This window comes from Ciconia boyciana, chromosome 1, assembly GCF_034638445.1.
Source record: "Ciconia boyciana chromosome 1, ASM3463844v1, whole genome shotgun sequence".
Taxonomy (NCBI): Eukaryota; Metazoa; Chordata; class Aves; order Ciconiiformes; family Ciconiidae; genus Ciconia; species Ciconia boyciana.
The window spans coordinates 136344182-136365481 of record NC_132934.1 but is presented as its reverse complement, the minus strand read 5'-3'; the positions used below and the strand labels follow the sequence as shown (position 1 = coordinate 136365481).

General features: G+C 39.8%; 1 protein-coding gene across 2 annotated transcripts in view; it reads left to right on the top strand.

Annotated features, from left to right (window-relative positions):
* GLRA2 (glycine receptor alpha 2) overlaps positions 1-21300 on the top strand; it is a 127966-nt gene that overhangs the window by 9789 nt on the left and 96877 nt on the right. Inside the window, exons 3-4 of one of the 2 annotated variants that reach the window (XM_072852856.1) lie at positions 12510-12577; positions 19908-20131. In XM_072852856.1, coding sequence (XP_072708957.1) covers positions 12510-12577; positions 19908-20131 — 292 coding nt within the window. Of the gene's footprint in view, positions 1-12345; positions 12414-12509; positions 12578-19907; positions 20132-21300 lie in introns of both variants that reach the window. The other variant, XM_072852848.1, reaches the window with a different exon arrangement.

The following is a 21300-nucleotide window of genomic DNA, read 5'->3' as shown; positions in this document are numbered from 1 at the left end:
TGTAGCTGCCTGCCTGAGAGGGGAGAGCTTTTACTCTTGACCATTTTGATGCGATGCACAGAAGTGACTGTCGTAGCCATTACCCCTTAGGGGCAGCTGATGTAACTGTTACAGAAAAAGTTGTAAGGACAGGGATTGGGAGCCAGCACTTCTCTCACTCTTCCTGATAATTGCCCTGACCACTAATACAAATGTGCGTGAGTGTACTTTCTCTCTCTTTTGCCAAATGTTGTATCCTAAGTGCTTTGCTGCACAACTTGCTGGGTTCAATAGGCTATCCACACCTATTAAATATTTTTAAAAGTGACTACAGCTGCACTTTAGGATTAATCCCATCCCCTCTGAATAGGAGACAGTGAGAGATTTCCCACCCCAGTTCCCAAGAAACCCACAGCCTTGTAGCCTAGGAGGTGCAAGTTTGCATCCCTTCAATCTGAGGCAGGTGTAGAAGATTCTAGAAAGGACTCTTTCTGCATGAAATCTCTCAACATTTTGTTATGGGCCACAAAGCTAGCTGTGTTTTAGAAGGAAAGACTGAAATTCTTGAATGCTTTTTCAAAGGAAGGTTGTATGTGTTGACTTGGTGGAAAATGCTCTGAGCCGTGGATCCTGAGTGAGGTACCTCAACCTTGCTGAGAAGCAGGGTTTCAGGAGGGCCCCCGAAGAGCCTATTGCGAATTGTTTGCTCTCAGCAAATGGTGCTCCACTGTGCTGAAGCATCACGCTCTGCCCATGGGCTGTACGAGGCCTTTAGGGTTCCTCCCCAAGGGCCTGGGTGTTACGCACCACAGCGTCAGACACTGCAACTGCTTCTACCCGTCACGGGGCTGAGATTTTTTTGGCTATAGCAAACAGCGGGCTGTCCAGGGAAACACAGTAGTGGTATGATGCTCTCCTCCAAAAGCTAGTAACCCCTACCTGTGTGTTTCTATGTCTCCAAAGCCCAGGACTGCATGGAAGTAACTGGGCACATCTGCGACTAGCTGAAGAATCATCCCTGATATTCAACTGATACGCACGGCATGAACAAGCTCGTTCTTCCTCCATCCTGGGAACATGTCTATGTATTATCTCCTCTGCTTTTGTACTTGGGGAAATATAGATGAGAAGAGGCTAAATGTTTTCCTTAAACCAGCATAGTTAGTCAAGGAAAACCTAGGATTAAAATTTACCAGATCGATACTCATTATGTTAGGCTGCCTCTAATGACTACATTCCCAATGTGTGCTGTCTTTATGTCTTCGTTTTAGGCTATAAAACTGTCTTATCAGGAATGCTCTTTCTTCTTGTGCTGTTTCCTTTGTCTAATGAAGAGTTAGTCCTAAATAATAAATAAAATAACAGTATCACTTTGGCTGGAATACTGCTATAAACTCTCACACTGCAATTTAAAGCAGTTGTTGAAGAGATGCCTGCAGATTATGTGCATGGGGCCAAACCAGAAGTGTATGTAAAAACTTCTTTTTTACCAGAAGTGAAAGTAGCCTATTGTCTATGCATAAACACATGCATATACTCTCCCCCATGCCAAACTAAAATGCAGATGTGGCCACTCCACATAAGGGTTTCAGACTGCAGCAATTTTCCTTTCCAGACAGTGATATCCCATCAGAAGGAGCAGTCTGAGGTGTTAAAAGCCTTTGGTCAGTCTGGTTATAGGAGCCATCCCGAAAATAAGCATCTGGGAGAATTTTGCAGCTCCTTGGCTCTATACTCCTGAGAATAATTTTGCAGCTCTTTGGCTCCATACCCCTGAGAATTTTGGTTTTGTCACGCTTCTGAGGTGTGTTTTGTGTGAGGTAAAGCACACACAATCTGTTAAAAACAAATTTTAACTCTTTTTTTCATAAAATAACAACTTTGACTTATCAAAGTTATAAATAATTAGGGACAGATTAAATTCAGGCCAATAAGCTCTTCAGTCTCATTTGGATGACTTTGTAGAAGACTCCTACTCAGCATGACCACTGGTGGTAGAAACCAGAAAAAGACCATATGCCCTGATGCTGCGACATGCTTTATGTCAGCAGAGCTCTGAGCCTATGTGAAAGCCATGTGATGCTCCTCTCAGCAATGCAGTGAGCATCCTGCATCAAAAAGCTGATAATTTCCTTACAACAGGTGGTTTGGTATTGATAAAAGAGTAAGCCACTCAGTTTATAAGATGCTTTTTTTCTGGGCTGGTGAAGAGTTCTCATTCCCTCTCCCATTCTTCCAGCTATTTTATACATAAGAACTGATGACTGAAAAAATTGCTGGTGAAAGACACCCAAGAAGTGCCTTGAGGATGTCTTGGAGTTAAAAGACAGATCCTTTTTGGTATTCAGGATGTGAGAGATCACATAGGAGATTCCCAAAGGGAGAGGGGATGTGTGAAAGGGAGGGGATAGGAGACTGAGCTAAACATGCAACAGATCAGCTGATGGGAGCATTGAAGATGAAAGTCAGGAGGGAGGAATTAATTTCAAAGTAATATTCTGTGCAAATTGTATGGAAATGAGTTGAACTATAAGGAGGCAAAAATTGGGAAGTTCCCAATAGCTGAAAGGTTTGAAAATAGAAGGAAAATTTCATTTTGTTTCATTTTGTTTTATTTTGTTTCTGTTGTCATTTGTCCCTGAGCCATCCCATTTCTCTAAATCCCATTGTTCATCTGTGTCCCATGTATCATTTGGTGTATAATTCCCTAGCAGCCATAAATCAATGTCTCCTCAGTAATGTTAGTCACCCAAACTGCTCTTTTTCTTCAAGTCCTGCGTATGCCTTCTGACAGTAAAGCAAGGAACGTTATGGAGACATTAAAGGAAAAGCTGGCAGAACTATGAAATAAAGTGATTGTCTGAGCTCAGAGGAACAAAAAAAAAAGAATTAAAATTAATTCTGAGACTGCTCTGTGTCCAGAGAGAGGGGTATTGACCAAGCCCTGTATTTGAGACTGTACCTATTGACTCTTATAACTGAACTTCCATTAATTTCTGCAGCACAAGATCAGAATCACAGAGAAGGAACAAAGTAAGAAATATTTAGAGAGAAAGGAACAAAGTACCAATTTTTTTTTTAATAAATGTTTTGAGGTGAGTATGCCCAGCAGAATCAAGCAGCTCATTCTGACTGAAAGTAGAAGCCTAGACTGGTTGACAACATTTCAATATTATTATTAATATTTTTTTTTTATTAAGTAGATATTCCCTCCTGACTTCTCTTCTCAGTGAACTTTTTTTATCTTGTGGTTCCATGCGGTGTCTTAGATGAGTTGGCATCTGACTTTGTAAAACATTATTAAAAATAAGATTACCCAGGAGACGTTTGACTGACCCTATGCTGGAGCACAGATTTCATGACTAGAGATGTAATGCCATCTTTTATTTAACCACATTTAGGAGTGTCCCAGGCCTCTGCACACATTATACAGTTCACATGCCGATCAGCAGCGAAGAGCTCTGTCTTCATTAATGCAAAGCAACTGAGCAGTTTCTCAGAATCAGGTTTGAGGAGCATCTCTGCTGCCTGCTCCCAGTGAGGCCGAGTGCCTCTGCCTTTCCATTTGCTCACTCCAGTGAGCACTGTTTTGTGATAAGAAAAGACGTAGGTGCCTGGATCTTTTCATGTCATAAGAAAAGCAAACAATTCAATTTCCCCAAATACTACCCATTTCTCTATTCCACTAGAGGAAGGAAGACGTCAGAAAGAGATGCCTTGCAGTGAGGTGCTTGTCATGACTTGGAATGTAAATATTTGAAAAAAGAGTAGAGAGCTCAGAGAAAAAAAATAGTTTGATGGACATATGAAGAATTAAAACATTTATTTGAATATTTTCAAAGTTGACATAAGTACTAAGTAACTTTGCACTATAGGCTTCTAGTTCCAATGGGAAGTTTCCAGATGTAAGATTTCTGATTCACTGTTTTTTAGATTTATTTCCACAGACTCACTTGCACATGGAAGGCTTTAGCGCTGGGACTGGCTGCACTCAGTCACAAGTGTGACTGAGGCTTGTGTAGAAATATCTGAGTTAGCTTTCAAGTAATTTGCTCAGAGGTGCTCTGCGCCACACCGCGATGATACGGAGCTCAGCACAAGCTGTAATGCCTGAGGTTAACGGCCTCCAGTGAATTCCAGCCTGCCATGACTACACTGGTAGCAGCCCTCAAACTACCTAAGTGAAAGCCAGCTCCAGTGCATTTATACAATCCGTTGTGACTGCTATGGCTATATATTCTTTGTAGTCTAGCTCAGGTTAGCTGGGTAAATCAGGAGCATGTCAACTGTTGAAAGGGCTTTTCATTTCTGAGCTCCTGGTTTGTGGAGGGAAATAAAATGGTGCCTGAAAATTTTTATTGTGCAGTGTCTATTAGATAAACTATGTGGAAATATCCCACTGCACCCCAGAGCTGACAGTAATATATGTTTCTGTTATCAGCCTCAGCAGAAAGAGGCAGGGAAGAATGAACACGTCGTATGGACTATCCTGTAATGCCAAATGCAGAACTGAAGAGGTTTTGTAGCGTAAGACTTACCTTCCTCTTCCAGAGCTGGGCCTGTGGATAAAGGCATTCACTGAATGTGAAGCATGCCAATCCAACTATTTTCACAAGTGCTTTAAGGCACAAAAAGGTGCATCTTAGCAGGGATTCTCCTTCCATGAAACGTTGATAGGATTTTACCAGCATGACTCCTGTTACATTCAGCAATAGTCCCACAGCTGAAAATTCACATACCATTTCAGAAATTGATTACTCACTGTTTGACCTCAGACTATGTCAATGTATACATATAGATGGCTTTAGCTGTACTTACTCCAGAGACATTTCTTTCTGTGACTCATTCTGTAATCACCTGAATCTGACAGTCACTGGAGTATTTGTCTTGTGAGGCCTCAGTGGTATTTTGCTGAAGAAGAGCTTTCAATTTTGGAATGTCACATGCCCTTTTTATATCCAGGTCATGTCATAAGACCATATTTTTGCTCAAATGTATTCTCAAGTTAACCAAGTGAAGGGAAGTAGCTTAAATCTTGATCTAAGAGAAGTGTTCTTTTGATGCCGTTTTGTTTATTTATATTAGTGTATGTGCCTGCATGTGCACTTCTGGAAATAGGAAGCTGGAACTAGGGAAAAATTGTACTTTCCTCTATCTTTCCTCTATGTTTTCCTGCTGATTCCATTCAGCATTGCCTCTATCTCCTGCCTGCTTTGGGTAGGGCATGTTGTGTCTCCTCCAGTCTGTAAATATCATTGCCATAAGTGGCGTTGCTCACGTATATTCCTCAGATACTTGGTAGTATTTGGGCTCAGTGATATCAGTGGGAATGAGAGTCCTAAAAAGGATTTAGACACCTAAATATTTCTGCAGGTCTTGCTCTGGCTCTGTAAGTGCCTTCATGGCTCTTAGCCTTATTCTGTTGATCATAAATGTATGTTGATATCACAGAATATGATTCTGAGTCTCAGATGCAACGGTAAGCACCCAAAACTGCTGCCACATTCCCACCAGGAGATATGGCATTCTCAGCAAGCTAAGTTATTGTATATGATGGATATACAATATCCATCCAGAGGCTGTTGGTTTTAGCTTGATGAAGCAGAACAATAATTTTCTCTTTATCTGATTTTTCCAGCAAATTGCATCAGTGCAAAGTACCATACAATTACTGTATTTCAGAGGTTCCTAAGATCTCCGCCTTTGTGGGTTTTTTTGGTCTTTGGAATTTTTTTGTGTTTGTTTGTTTAGTAGGTAGAATTGTCATCAATGAATAATAAAAGTGACATAAGCATAATAATTTCTGTGGTACATTGGATTGTGGTGAATACTTCTAAAGAAGAAGGAATTCTCTGTTTACTGGGCATGATTATACTTAGGGAATCAGAGTGATGCACTCCACGGAAATCCCATAGAAAGACAACCTCACAAATGAAAGGCATCACTCCCCAAGAAGAAATGTCCCCTTGATTTGTAAGCCTTAGGGTAACTATGTTGTCCTGGTGTCATTAATTTTGCCTCCTGTGACTGATACATTTTCCTTGCTGTTAACGCTCTAATGAGGTGATGATGTTTAAATGGAGGAAAACACTGGTTTTGCCCAAAGGCAGAATGATAGGGAAAGAGAGATGGCTTACCTAGGTACTTGCAATAAAGACTACCTGTGGTCTACCTCCTGCTTTCTTACTAGAACCTTAAGCAAACTTGTTAAATCATGTGAACTTTCTCATCAGGGGTTCGACTATGCATTATACAGACCCTTGAAAACAAGTGTGCAAGCTGCACTGCTTCTGGAGTAGCTGCAGGATTCCCATGGCGCAGAGGAACTTTTCTTGTGCATCAAAGCTGCCTTTCTCTCCCTGGCTCAATATCCATGGTCCCTGGCCACAGGACTGGCTGAGCTGCCTCGGATAGCACTTCTCCAGTCCTTACTCTGCCTGCCTCACTCTGAGCGGGGGGGAAGCTAGGAGGATAAACAACTTGCTGCTGCCTAATGACCATGGCCAGCTGAGGTGTCCCAGCAGTAGTTCAGCCTTGCTGTCTGACTTAGAGGGATGTGCCTGCAGGGCCATGAAGAGATGCATTGGCAAGCTCTTGAAGTGGTAATTCAGGTACCTGTAGCACGCAGCTGCAAAAGCAGAGCCCTCCATGGAGGTTAGCTCTGTTTTAGGTCTCATGAGGACTGTGCTGGACATTGGCGGCTGTTCAGTTTGGCTGAGGAGAAATGGTTGCTAAAACCCCAGCTGCCTCCAGAACTGGCAATTAAAAAATCATCTCCACCAAGCTCTGCTACCCTCCCCTACTGTCCTGGGACCTGTGTTAGCAGTGCTCAGGTCAGCATGTGGGTCTTTGTCCTGCCCTCACCCATGTTTTGATCCTCTCCTCATTTAAAGGGCTTTTCATTTAAAGGGCATTTCAGGGCTCAGACGTGAAATCCCTGCTCCACAGACGAGGGGATGTCCAGGCCCTGGTGGGATCACTGCTTCCTCACTTTGCCCCTTGGTCCTGTTCCTGGATCCCTGCTCTATCCCTACACTCAGGCAGGATTGATTTTAGTCTTTTCAAACAGTCCTCATGCTTATCCTGCTCTCTGTGGTAAGGGGAGAGGTAAGTTCACCTTTCTCCCCTGTATACGGGATGAAATAAATCATCCGAGATGGTGTGAAAAGACTTCTTCCATTGGCACATGGGCCAAAGTCAGAAGATGGACCAAAAAATATTACATATAGAGAAAGACACAAGAGTCTTCACAGATCTATAAATACCTTGCCAATATTTTCACTGTCATTCCATGAGGTGGTTCTGCCTCATTATCTCTCATTTTTGCTTCCACATCTGTCTGCTTTGCTCACAGTTCTCTGTGTGTGTGTGTGTGTACTGTGTTTTAGTTTGCCTTACAAAATCCCTTAATAAATACACATATCAAAGAAAATTGTCAAGTGCACAGGTATCATTTTAAGTCCCTTGTATGATTATAATATTCCCACTAAGGACATTTTAGCTATATGGCTGAAATTAATATGAAGAAAAAAAGGTTGCCATGTGCAGCCTGGAAACCATACACCAAAAAGGCAGAGTTGGGATGGATGTGGGAGTACAGATATGATTAGTTGCAGTTAGGATGATCTCCAGGGCAAGAGTACAAGTAAATCTTCTCAAGAACCTACCAAATGAAGGAAGCTTTGGGGACATGTGTTATCAATACTGGAGAATATGCAGCAAAAGCTGTAGTTAGCAGCTGGATGGGGCTCAGCATACATCTTTCAGCACTCGCCACTCAGCATGGGGACTCCCCCACGCATTGGGGCAGATTCACCCCCTCTGGCAGCTGACAAGGAAAGGATTGACTCTCTAGCCAGACGGTGGCAAGGCCACAGCCACCTTTGGCACCGGAGCTATGAGGCAATATGCCACAGCAAATTCAGGGGAATATTCAGTATCTTCAGCGTTTCTTGTGGGTCAGGTGAGCAGATGAGTGCTGAGGACTTTCTGTGCTAAGTGCCCTGAAGTCACAGAGGTGTATGAGACATTGTAATGTCAGGGCTTTTCAAAAAGGCAGTGTACTGGAGAGTCCCGTCGACTGGCAGCAGCAGCAGCCCCCCCAGGAAGCAGAGGGAACAGAGCTGCAGGGAACAGAAGCGATATCTTAGCTGTTTGTCAGAATACCAGACATCTACTTTCTGGTGGATTTGAGCATTAGCTACCTGTTTTGGCTTTTGGGTTTTTTTTTTTGCCTGAGTCCTTTCAAGAAACAGACATTTTCCTTATGACTCGAAAATGGCTTTGATTATCTTGAACGTGCCTGAAAGGCACCTGGACTATTACCTTGTTGCATTGGAGGTGACAAATGGAAAACTAGGGGGAAAAAAGATTTCACTATAAAGTATACTTTGCTTAATTTTTTAGAGGTAATGTCAACTCTTTTTAGATTTTAGGCAGTAAAGTCAAATTAAATGTTTCCATTGCCTTTGAAGAGGTTTAGGTTATGTTCTCAAACCTTGGCTATACATCATAGAAGTTTACTGCTTTCATTTTAAATTAACTATGAGATTAGAAAAATCTTATAGGATGAAGTGTGTGATATACTTCATTGGAAAAAGTGACGTTGTGTGCCCTTTTTAAAGTGCACTTCTTCCTTAAGATGTACAACACCTATACACCCCCTCCCCACTGGAATAGTATCAACAGTAGAAAAAAAAAGATCAATTAAAAAAGAATAAAAGCACTGCAAACTTCAGTGCTCAGTTAGTAATCTTTTTCTTATCTACTTCATTTGGCTTGTGTTTCCTATGCACATTTAGAAACCCCATCACTAGCAGACTGACTTTAAGAGAAAGATTGACTTTTAGCTTAGAATCTGTAAGTTATATGATCAAATGTTAGTTTTTAAGATCCTCTGATAAGTATCTTCTGTTCTCATTAGGTTGCAAATCTTGCATTACACTTTTGATGTCTATAAACAAATATAAATGATCAGAAAAAAATTGAATTGGTGATATCTCACCAATAAAGCTCTTTCCAGAAAACTCTGAGGATGAAGAGAACATGACTCGTTTTGCTGGCAGTACTTAGGTTTACTGAGTTCTTATATTATTCCACATCTGCCATCAGAAGGCAAGTAAAAGATGTTATACAACTGAGTAGAGAAACGGAGGGAGATATTTGCTTTGTTGTAAGATACAGTGCTCTAGCATGTACCTACTTAGTGTACATCTGAACTGCAGTCTGTGGTACAGTAGCGTATTTCCTAACATATGTAAACATGTTTTCCTAACACAGGTAAGCATGTTTACTAGGTTCTGCTGGCATTCACGAATTGAAAGCTGTGGTGCTCACATGTGGCGGCTTTTGCAAGATAGCACCATGAGAGTAAAGAAAAGTTGACAATGAGCATGGGAAAATGCGAAGGCACTCAATGCCTCCTTCACCTCACAGTCTTTACTGATAAGACTGGTCTTCAGGAATCCCATGTCCCTGAGACCTGTGAGAAAGTCCAGATCAAGGAAAACTCAGTGGAGAAGAATTAGGCTACAGAGCATTTAGGCAAACTGGACACAGACAAGTCCATGGGACCACACAGGAAGCACTCACCCACAAGTGCTGAGGGAGCTAGCTGATGGCATTGTGAGACCGTTCTTAATTACCTTTGAAAGGTCATGGCAACTGGAGGAGGCTCCTCATCACGGGAAAAAATGTCACTCCTATCTTCAAAAAGGACAAGGAGGAGGATCCAGGAACTAGAGGCTGGCCAGCCTTACCTCAAAGCCTGGAGCAAATCCTCCTTGAAGCCATTTCCAGATATGAAGGACAGGAAGATGACTGGGGTAGTCAGCATGGATTTATGAAGGAGAAATCATTCCTGACCATGCTAACAGTGTTCTGCAATGACTTGACTCCAATGACTGCATGGATGAGGGGAGAGCAGTGGATATTCTTTATCTCAGCTTCAACAAGGCTTTTGGCACTGTCTCTCACAACATCCTCATAGACAAACTATTGGAACAGACTAGCTAAATGGACAGTGAGGTACATGGAAAACTGACTGAATTACCACGTTCAAAGGGTTGTGATCAGCAGCACAAAGTCCAGCTGGAGGCCAGTCACTACTGGTGTCCTGCAGGGGTCGATACTAGGCCAATACTGTTTAACTTCTTCATCAGTTACCTGGATGATGGGACAGAGTGCACCCTCAACAAGTTTGCAGGACATACAAGACTGGGAGGAATGGTTGATGCCCCAGAGGATTGTGCTGCCATTCAGAGGGACATGGATAGGCTGCAGAAATGGGCCAAAAGGAGCCTCACGATGTTCAGCAGGGAGAAATGCAGTCCTGCACCTGGGGAGGAACAATCTGGGAGATGACCAGCTGGAATGCAGCTTTGCAGAAAAGGCTGTGGGGGTCCTGGTGGACACCAAATTGAACATGAGCCAGCAATGTGCCCTTGCAGCAAAGAAGGCCACTAGCTTCCTGGGCTGCATTAGGCAGAGCATTGGCAGCAGGTTGAGAGAGGGGATTGTTCACTCTGCTCAGCACTGCTAAGACACATCTGGAGTGCTGGATCCAGCCATGGGCTCCCCAACACAAGAGACACATGGACTTACTGGTATGAGCCCAGCAAAGGGTCACAAAGGTGATTAAAGGACTGGAGGATCTGTCATACAAGAAGAGGCTGAGATTGCTGAGGCCGCTCAGCCTGGAGAAGGGAGGGTTCAGGGGGATCTTATCTATGTGCATAAATAACTGATGGGGGGTAAGTAAAGAAGATGGAGGCAGATTCTTCTCAGTGGTGCCCAGTTACAGGAAAAGAGGCAGTGGGCACAAACAGAAACACAGGAAATTCCACTTAAACATAAGAAAAACTTTTACTGTGAGGGTTGACTGAGCACTGGCACAGGTTGCCCAGAGAAGCTGTGGAGTCTCCATCCCTGGAGATATTAAAAAACCTGATGGGGCATTACCCTGACCAACCTGCTCTAGCTGACCCTGCTCTGGGACTAGATGGACTGGGGGGACTGGGTGATCTCCAGAGGTTCCTTCCAACCTCAATGATTCAGTGATTCTGTTTGTTTATATTTAGATAAATATGTTGGTCAAGCTGCCCAGCTAGTAGAAATATCATCAAGTAAAAAGGAAAAAAATTATACTATGGAGGGAGAACAGCAGACTATTTGGCTTGTTTTAGCTTAGTGTTGAAAGAGAAAACACATTGACAATGCAAAAGGGAAAAGTTTTTTTAAAAAACAATTGTTGCAAAAACTGAGTTGAACAACACACTTCATTGGAATTTAATAACCTCAAAACATATTACTCCTGTGGTTTTTCTTCCCCAAACCAACATGTTTGTTTCCTTGAAGGTGGGTGGTCTAGCACTCAGGAAGCTGACAGTGGGTTTCACTGGGCACATTACTTTATCTTTCCATTTTTCAGAAAAGAAAGTAATAATGTTTCCATCTTTTGTAAAGCGATTTCAGATCAGAAATATGAAACTAAATGTAGGTATTTATATTCTGTGCACTGAATTTTTTGATATAAGGAAAATTATGTGATTAAAAATAATAATGAGAAAAGAGAGAAGAAAGTACTTGATACTCAATGCTTGTATCAACTTTTGTGTCACTGAAATTCAGGCATTTAACACTAATCCTTTTCAATTCAATTGAGAACCCCTGTTTGTTTCATCACGCCTAAAAAAACTAAGAGGCTAATAGACAACTAATTAAATATTAAGTCCCCATTCATTCTGCTACATGTCAGTGACTGCTGAATAGGAGGAAAAGAGGTGTGAGGGAAGAGATTACAAATAGCTATTTAATTAAAGCTGTGTCAAGCCAGAACAGAAATTGCTAAAATATTTGTTTATGGCAAGGCAGACATCTCCAGATCAGGTGCACAAAGAGCTGCTTAACTAAGTCCATTTTCAGTGGACTAGAGTCAATGTGAAAAGTGGCCCTTGCTGGGATATTCAGTGGCAAGCCTTTGCATACAGAGTGGAATAGGTGTGGAGAGATAATGTTTTAATTTTAAGTCTGAGAAGGCAGGGAGAGAGGAGTGGTTGCAGTGCTAAAGCATATTCTGCCCTGGTACTGTGGATAAAGAAAAAGCTGTTATGCCCTCACTCAACTCTCCTCATAAATCCTTAAATGCAAGGATGTAGTTCTGTGTATTTATATAACAACTTCCAATGAAACTAGGTTAATTAAGTTAGTGTCGGTAATGTTTTTCTTTTGATCGATATTTACATGATCTGTTTGGGAAAACTCACTTTCTACTTGTTTTCAGCCACATCTGTACCAGATTGTACGGAGGCTGAGGGTTCTGTACTGTTGTTTCAATGTATATTGCAACATTTTTATTGCATTCCACAGGTCCTCCAGTAAACGTTACTTGCAATATTTTTATCAACAGTTTTGGATCAGTCACAGAAACCACAATGGTAAGTGCTATGATGCCATTGGCAAGAGAACAACAATACTTAATATATGTCATGAACACAACCTGTCAATTTTTCTATTTATTGTTCAACTTGCAGGTCCTCCTGTAAATGTTACCTGCAACATATTTATCAACAGCTTTGGTTCAATAGCAGAAACTACAATGGTGAGTGGGACTGGTCATTGAAGCCATCTTGTGAAGGAGTGGGATGTGATGTAGAATAGAGATGCTTAAGGATGGGGAGACATTTAATAAGTTATTAAGCTACTGAAAACCTACCAGCCGAATTAAAAGAAAATAAATATAAAATAACTACATAAAGAGATATATAAATTATTAAACTCAACTACCAAGTCTAAACATACATATGTAGTGACTGCACCATAGTCTGTAGCGACTGTGATGGCAGCGAATAGAGGTGTGTACAAACCAGCTTTCTCAGGTTCATGAGCACTGAAGAGGCAGAGGGATGGCTGGAGCTCAGCTGTGGGGCTCCCTGCCAAGCACTCCATATTTTGAGTGGGTCTTACACCACATGCTGAATTATCTGCTGCTGCAGGCTGTGCTGACAGAGCTACCAGAATGGTCTTGTTTAACTTAGCTAAATCTCTGTGAATTGCAGCCACATCAGGAACTGAAGTGAATGCATAACTTGAGTTACATGACTAAAACGTATAGCTATAAGGGGACTTGGGTATTTTGAGGGTTAAATTGCTACTAGGAAATGAAGGGATCCCAGCTGACTGAAATGTGTATTTTGATTGAATTAAAAAAGAACGCTATCAGTCAAAAAACAAGGCCAAACTGAAAATGTCAGAGTTTTAATTTTGATATCTATAAAAACAAATAGTTCAAGGTTTCATTTCAAGATGAGATATTTCTTTTAAAAATTGCCCAAATTTAGGATTAACGAAGTCAAGCTAAAAAAACGGAAATGAAAATTTTAGTCCAAATTTTTTCTTTTTTAGTCTAGAAGTGAATTTTCTTTTTTTTTGAATATTTGCTAAGAAAAATGAAAAATATTTTTTTGAGTCTGTTTAAAAAGATGCTGAGTTTTTAAATCTTCTTTTTCAAACAATGAACAAAAAAAATCAGTTATTTATTCAAGCATATATACACCTCACTATTGGGGTTAGTCCAGAGAGAGATTTTTGATGGCTTTCTTATAATAATGTGAGAACCCCATAATAATTATCAGGTGCTATCAAGAAGTGGGTTAAACCCATTCTAGAAGGAGTCTAGTGACAAATTCCAGCATGACTTTGAACTCTTCAAGTCACAGCTGCCACAAAATAAACTAAAAATGGGTGCTCTCACCTTCATTGAAATTTTGCAAGAGTTATTTTAATTGCCTCAGGACACTATGGACAGCTGTGGACACTTCTAAAGGAATTGCAATGTAGTTTCACAATTCTGTTTTCCGGGGATTCCTGCACAGCGTCCAGGTCTTTCTGTATTTGCTGAAGCCGGAGGCAATAGAGGTGCTTAGTATGCTGTGAGACTGAGTTCTTGGTAACTAAAAATGAACTTGCTACCCAGAAAAGGACTTAAGGTATACCAGAGAACTATTTTTTAATAAAATGGGATAGATAGAATCATAGAACTGTTTAGGTTGGAAAAGACCTTTAAGATCATCAAATCCAACAGTTAACCTAGCACTGCCAACTCCACCACTAAACCATGTCCCTAAGCACCACATCTACACGTCTTTTAAATACCTCCAGGGACGGTGACTCAACCACTTCCCTGGGCAGCCTGTTCCAATGCTGGACAAGCCTTTTGGTGAAGAAATTTTTCCTAATATCCCATCTAAACCTCCCCTGGTGCAACTTGAGGCCATTTGCTCTTGTCCTATTGCTTGTTACTTGGGAGAAGAGACAAACACCCACGTCGCTACAACCTCCTTTCAGGTAGTTGTAGAGATAGTGCCTTGCAATCTCTGCATTATGAAGGAAGAGCAGATATTTAGCCCAACTTAATTATTTTATTTAATATTCAAATACTTCATTTAAATTCAATTGTAATTCATGCCATCATTTTAGAAAGTGGTACCTAAGGAATGTAGGAACACAAATCTGCTCCTAAATATTTTCATTTTTAAAATCACCCTGTTATTTAATGTTTTCTAGAGATAAAGGGCAACTTATTGTTAGGCAGGGTGCTTTCTTAAATAGTGTGGGAAAGACTCTTCTATAAATGACAAGCTATAATACACAGAGCTATAAAATAAACAGATAAGTTAATGCTTTAGAGTATGTATCTGTAATATTTTAAAAACACCTTAAAAGAAAACTAAAATCAATTTTAAAATGACAGGAAAAAACATATCTTGATGCAACATAATTATCAACAGACTTAATTTTCAGTGTTTTGGAAAACATCATTTGTTTTCCTATGTTTAAAAGATTCTGAGAAGATAGGTATGAATGTAGCCTTTTTTACCCAGCCATGTCTGTTGATCCTACCGTGTAGAGGCATCAGCATAGCGTTAAGTAGCAAAAATCCTGCACGTCACTGGCTTTACAAGATGGCATTCAATGAAAATATTTGCACGACTTAATGCTGATTGCATTAATTAGTCTCCTTCATTGCTTTGATTAAATCCCCTCATTGCATTTTACCTTCTATCAAATATGTTAATGTGCACCTTTCCAATGTTCATTAACACATTCTGCTGAAAACAGGCAAACATTCAAGTAGATGAAAACAAAGACTATTGGCTTTCTTATTTTGCTTTGTTCATAATATCTGCCGAAAGAGTGGAAATATTTCTCTTGGATGATGTTCAATGGTTTGATATTGATTTTCTTAATGCTCTCACTTCTTTAATGACTACTGTGACTAGTTTTAGGATGTTTTAAAACTACTCCGAGAGGCAGACATCAATTACTATTCCATCTACTTTGCCTTTCTGAAACAGATGTAGTCATGTGGTAAAAATGTTGGCATCCCTTGTGATAAATAATGAGTTTTGTTTGACTCCTAGGATTCATTTTTCCCTATAAAATGCTCTTGATGGTTTTGACATAAAACTAAAAGATTCGTTTAAAACCCTGGTTTGTAAATTCGATAGAGACGGTCCTGTCTCAGAGCACAGAAATGCTTAGTGAAACCATGTATGTGTGCTGAAGGGACATTATCAGAATATAACTTGGACGATCTACAGTAGCTCATTGGAAACTTGGGAGATGAAAACTTGTTTAGAGAAGCTTTCAGTAGGAGAAATGAACATGGCAAACAGGATTACAGTCCCAGACCAACTAAATTCAGTAAGCCAGGTTCTCAATAACATCAGCAGGAGTAGCTTCTGTTTTCTGATTAGGATGGACACCAAGATGTGTGTTCATCCCTGTGTGAAAAGCCAGCACAACTCTTACGTCCAGTATATTCTTCTAAAAGCTAAAACCCTTCATTCAGAAATAAAACAGGATTTTGTGCTGGCTCTCTCCAAATGGATGAATTCCATAGAGTCTTCATGAGTTTTGTTCCCAAAAATCTAGGGAAACAAAATGCATATGTCTTCCTGCACTATAATGCAAGTATGGCACAGTATCACAATTGATTTTTTTTTTCCCAAAATAAATGGTTTTCTTCCATATTAGGATGATGTATATTATACCAAAATAAAAATAGTAAAAAAAAGACCACATCAGAGTCAAGATGGAATTGTTGGAAATTTTCTTCATTGATTCGCTTGTCTTTCATTTAAGCCCTAAGTTGCAAAGAAAGAGAAAAAGACGTTCCTGAGTAACTTCACTGAATAAAGTAATTATGCCAGTAAGCTCTGTATCTATTTTTGGAAGCATTCACACATGCAATAGTCAGCAGAAAATTCACTGTACAGCATGACTGCAGTTGAGTATCACAGATGAGTAATCTACATCAGGCTGGGCAGAGTCCCAAAGAATTCAGATGTTCAGTGTTGCTAATGACCAGGTTTTTTTAGCTATCAGCTGTAGGAGAAGCTAAGAGCAGTTTGCACATTGATGAGCTAATTGTTAATTACAGAAATGACTAACTGTGAGGGCATTATTATTGTCGTTATGCCCTATAATCAATGACTGACACTGTGCAGCAGGTTCTCTGTTGTGGTAAATGCATCAAACTCCAGTTGTGTTTTGATTTCTTTTGTTAGCAGAAAAATTTGCTGTTCCTTTTAAAATTTTAGGAGCAATAAGGCTTGGTTATGGCTGTCTGTATGATATTATCTTCCCACTAGAAAAAACAGAATTACAAATCAGCTTGTTAGATCCTGATTAATTCACATGTATAGTTTTAACTGCATAGGAGACTCCCACTGAAGCCATTGGGGATACCTTGCGTGCTTAGGTACATAAGTAACCAAGTGCTTTTCTGTCACATGGCCTTGAAATAGATGATTAAACCACTACTTTTCAGTTACCATTCATATTTAGGATTTTGAGAGGGACAGTATTCCCTTTGGTAAGCCCCTCCTATGCATGGAAGGCCAGCTAAATCTGCTGTTTGCCTCAGACTTCTGACTCAATACCTGGGCTGTTGGAGGGGAAGATGGGAGGAAGGCTAAGATCTAAGATGACCATCAGTTCAGAGGCAGAAAATAGCACAAAAAATGGAGCGGGGCTCCCCAGCACCCCCCTGCCACAGCAGTGCCTGAGGCCAAAGGAACCCAGAGCTTTGCTGAAGCTCTGGGGAGTGAACCTGGTGGCCGTGGGTTTGCTGAAAGACCGTTTATCTCTAGATTTCTATAGCAAATACTAAGTATATCTGTGGATAGGGTCCCTGAATCTTCAGATAGATCTACTAAAACTAATTGGATGAATATTCCTTAAGTACGTTTTAGTATTACCCTGATCTTATGGCTTGAGAACAGAGGAAAATTTTTTATCTGAGTTGCCTTGAGCTATCACTGGCATCGGTGTTGCAACTGAGATTGAATCTTCAGGTCCACACTCCTCGTTCAGAGCAGTGGTGCTGTCAGAAAGAATTTGTGGAGCAGGTGTACTCGTGGTCGTGTAGGAGTGCTTTACTACAGTCCACCCACTTCTACCCTCAGGAACTTGCAAGATACACACTGTAGTCTGCCTGAGCTCTGTGTTGTGATACCGTTCTCAGGAGAATTTTTCTTCAGAAGATAGTTACAATGTTAGCACAGGAAAAGTAAATTCAAAATTCTGCACATGATTAGGTCTGACTGTGTAAACACACATCCCTTTCAGCTGCTTATACCACAAGCATAGGAGAAAAAAAGCAATGAGGGTTTTGTGATGTACATGTTACATCATATTTCCATTTTTATTTGTTATTAATATATCTATACATATATATATATGCAAAGCCTATCAGACATAAACAAAGGTTTCAGTGCTGTTTTGTTTCTAACAACAAAGCTTGCAGAGAGAAAGCATCTCTAAGTGTATCAGTCTGGTGGCTCTGATATATTTATGAAGGTACATATTGAAAAAGATAGTGTAATCCTATTGGTATTATTTATGCTTTTGGTATAATATATATCATGATATGCAAGCTCTTCTATGAATAAGGATTTGCAGACCGTTTTTTGTTATCTAAATCACCAACTACTGAAGTTTATGAAAGCACATTTATTTTAGATATTTCAAAACAATTTACTGATTTGACTGATTTACGATTTCTATGTCATGGGGGGAGAAATCCCTCTGCTTTCCATAGACTTCACTGTATATCTTATTTCAAAGAAAAATTAAAGGCAGTTGCACAACTAGTTGTAGCTATTTTATTCTATCAGCAGTTGCTGATGACAGCTCCTGCCTTCTTTTCTGCAGAATGAAAATCAAGTGCTTTCCTTGCTTTAAAACTAAAACTGTCCCATATAAACTTACAAGACACTCAGTTTCTAAGACCAAGAAACATGGGAAAGTATGCTTAGCGTTAGTGTATCCTCATAAGATGTGATGACATTTCATAAACTCAGAACTGCAAGTAGCTATTTGATCCTTAACTGTATGAAACCACACCCTCATAAAAAGTACAGTGGCTTGTGAAAAAAAGATATAGGCTTTTGTAAGTATCTTTACTAAATGTGCTATTCTGGAGACCTCTCCAGAATACAATGTCTGGCTCTGATTAGTAGACATTCTTGTTTTGACTCGCATCTACCCAAGAGCAAAATGAAAATGATAAAGAGGGCAAGAAAAATCACGTTCCTAGTGAGATTGTAAAGCATCATCCCATAGGGTTCAAAATCTTAATCAGTTTGGATGTCAGAAATATTCTGTCAGGGCAGCAGCACACCTCGTCACCAACCTACTGAATGAAGGGTGGGAAACGCTGAAGCTTGGAGGGGCTCGTTCAGAGTCTGCATGTTGGGCAAGCTGTTTTCTGCAGCTCTAATCAGAATGAGAATATTTACATTTCAAGGATGCTAAGTTCTTTAGACTATGCAGTTCAGTGGCCTAACTAAACCCAAGTCAACTCATACATTGTGCAAGTCAAAAGCACAGTGCTGTCATTTTAAAGTACTGCTGCTACCATGAAGCAAATCCTAAATGTGAGGGGTTTGTACAGTTGGAAGAATTATTTGCTAACATACTCCTTCAGAGAATACAATTGATATAAATATTATTAAATATTTTCCTTTTAGAGGAAGAGTAGATGTATTTCTCAGACAGTGTTCACAAGCAAGTTAAATGTAGTAATTTCAGGTAAATATGTTATAACTGCAGGGAAAGCTGGGGGAGATGAAGCTTTTATTTGCTGACTTTGGAAATTCAGGATAAGGAGAGTAAACATTAGCATCTTTCCATTCCCTCCAGAGAGTTTAGACCCTAAAAGCTCTTTTCACACTCCCCTTTAACAGCCAGTTCTTGACATAGCGTTAACGTTGGTTCTAAATGAACCTCTAAATAATTGCTGCCTTTCCCAGTTGTGACTAGCAGACCACCGAGCAGAAGAATGCAATTAGAACAATTTTAATGGGATGCAGAGAGGGAGGAGTGAATGAAGGAACATACAGAGAAAAGCATACAGTAGATAGAAAAAGGATACAAACAGTAAATAAGAAGTGCTGATTTAATTTCTTATATACAAATCTGGCTTCACTGGAATTAGCAACTATTCATGAGTACATTAGAAATAATTGATTTACATACTGGAAGAAATTTATTTAAACTAGTAGTTTTATAGAATCTTTGTTGAAATTTTATATATCTATCTGCAATGCTTTTTGACTTTCTAAGTACCTCTGAGTTAATCCATAGCATTTAAAAGAGGGTTATATTTAATATTGGAGGTTGCAGTTAATATTTTTTTCATCACTGAAGTAATTTTGATTTGGAAAATGTACCAGTTGTGTTTGTTTGGTTCAATACAGCCTTTAGACTGCTTTATTTTCAAATGACAACTTATGTTCAAAGGATAACATAAATGTTTGCTGTAATGCTGGTACTGTAGTAAGTCAAAGAGCATAAAGAAAGCTAAAGTGGGCTTCCAGTTTTGCTAAGTGGCTTAGTAACCTTTTTACATGGCACTTCTGTAGGACTACAGAGTGAACATTTTTTTGAGACAGCAGTGGAACGACTCACGTCTGGCTTACAGCGAATATCCCGATGATTCTCTGGATTTGGATCCCTCTATGTTGGACTCTATTTGGAAGCCGGATTTATTCTTTGCCAATGAGAAGGGAGCCAACTTCCATGACGTCACGACAGACAACAAGTTGCTGAGGATTTCTAAAACTGGAAAAGTGTTGTACAGTATCAGGTAAACCAGTTAATTTTATTTTTTTTCTCTTCATCCGCTTCTTTTCCCCCACTCCCTGTTTTTCTGGATGTAACTAGGCTTACAGAACATAATGTACATATTTAATTTTTTGTTGTCCCATGTGTACAACTGAAATGAGACTTAATCATAGCAGGGTAGAAGGAAATTTTGCCTACATTCCTTTGCTAAGATTTTACTTTTTGCAAAATAGTCTGTGACACAGTAGTACTTCTTAGGCTTGTTAGAAACTTAAGGCTGTCTAGTACTTTAATGGTACGCCTCAATAATTCCCATTAGCGTTAGCCCAAGTCACTCCTCTTACAAAGAGAGGAAATCAACTCTTCAGTAGTTAGTGGGTTGCAATTTAAAAGTAAAAGGGAATAGTATTTTAAATGACTGCTCAATACCTAAAGTAAAAATGTGCTCGAAATGCAATAAACTTGACATGAAAGTCACTGGGTAATCGGATGTATCTATTCACATTTGAAAATAACTGGAATTACAGAAAGTGTTTTTTAATACTAAGTGCATTGAAGTGTGTGTCACGTGACTGGATTTAGGCTGAATTAGTAAACACTGACAAAACACGATTTGATATGACCTGATGGAATGGGACATATGCAGAAAATCAGAATTGCATTGCACAGGCATAAACAGCAGCAAATAATCTGCAGTATTTATTTGACATTCAGCTTACTGTGCACCGTTAATTGCTTAGTACTGGTAGTCAAAGATGCAAAACACTGTATTATTGCTTTTACAATTGTTTAAAAAAAAGTAATTACTGTGTTTTATTTGTGCCTGGGAATGCTTCTCAGCTTTTGCCTTTCTTGCATTGTGGAAAGTAAACATGATAGTATTTGTTTAACGTGTTGTTTAGTGAATTTACTCATCTGTAAGGAAGATTAGTTTAGAAGGCAGTTGTTTCTGACTGGGCATTCTGTTTGTGACCTGCATTTTCATTAAGGAATTATTATTGATCCAAGTTCAGGACAGCTGTGTTCTTCATGATGCTAAATAAATAAGTAATAACATGGCACTCCCTCCATTTATTTAATTTTCATGGAAATTTCTTGGTAAGACCCCAACAGTATTTGGATGTATTAAGCAGCGTGGAACGTAAATGTTTATTGAGCAAGGTTTCAGATTGGCATACCTGAACAGGTTGA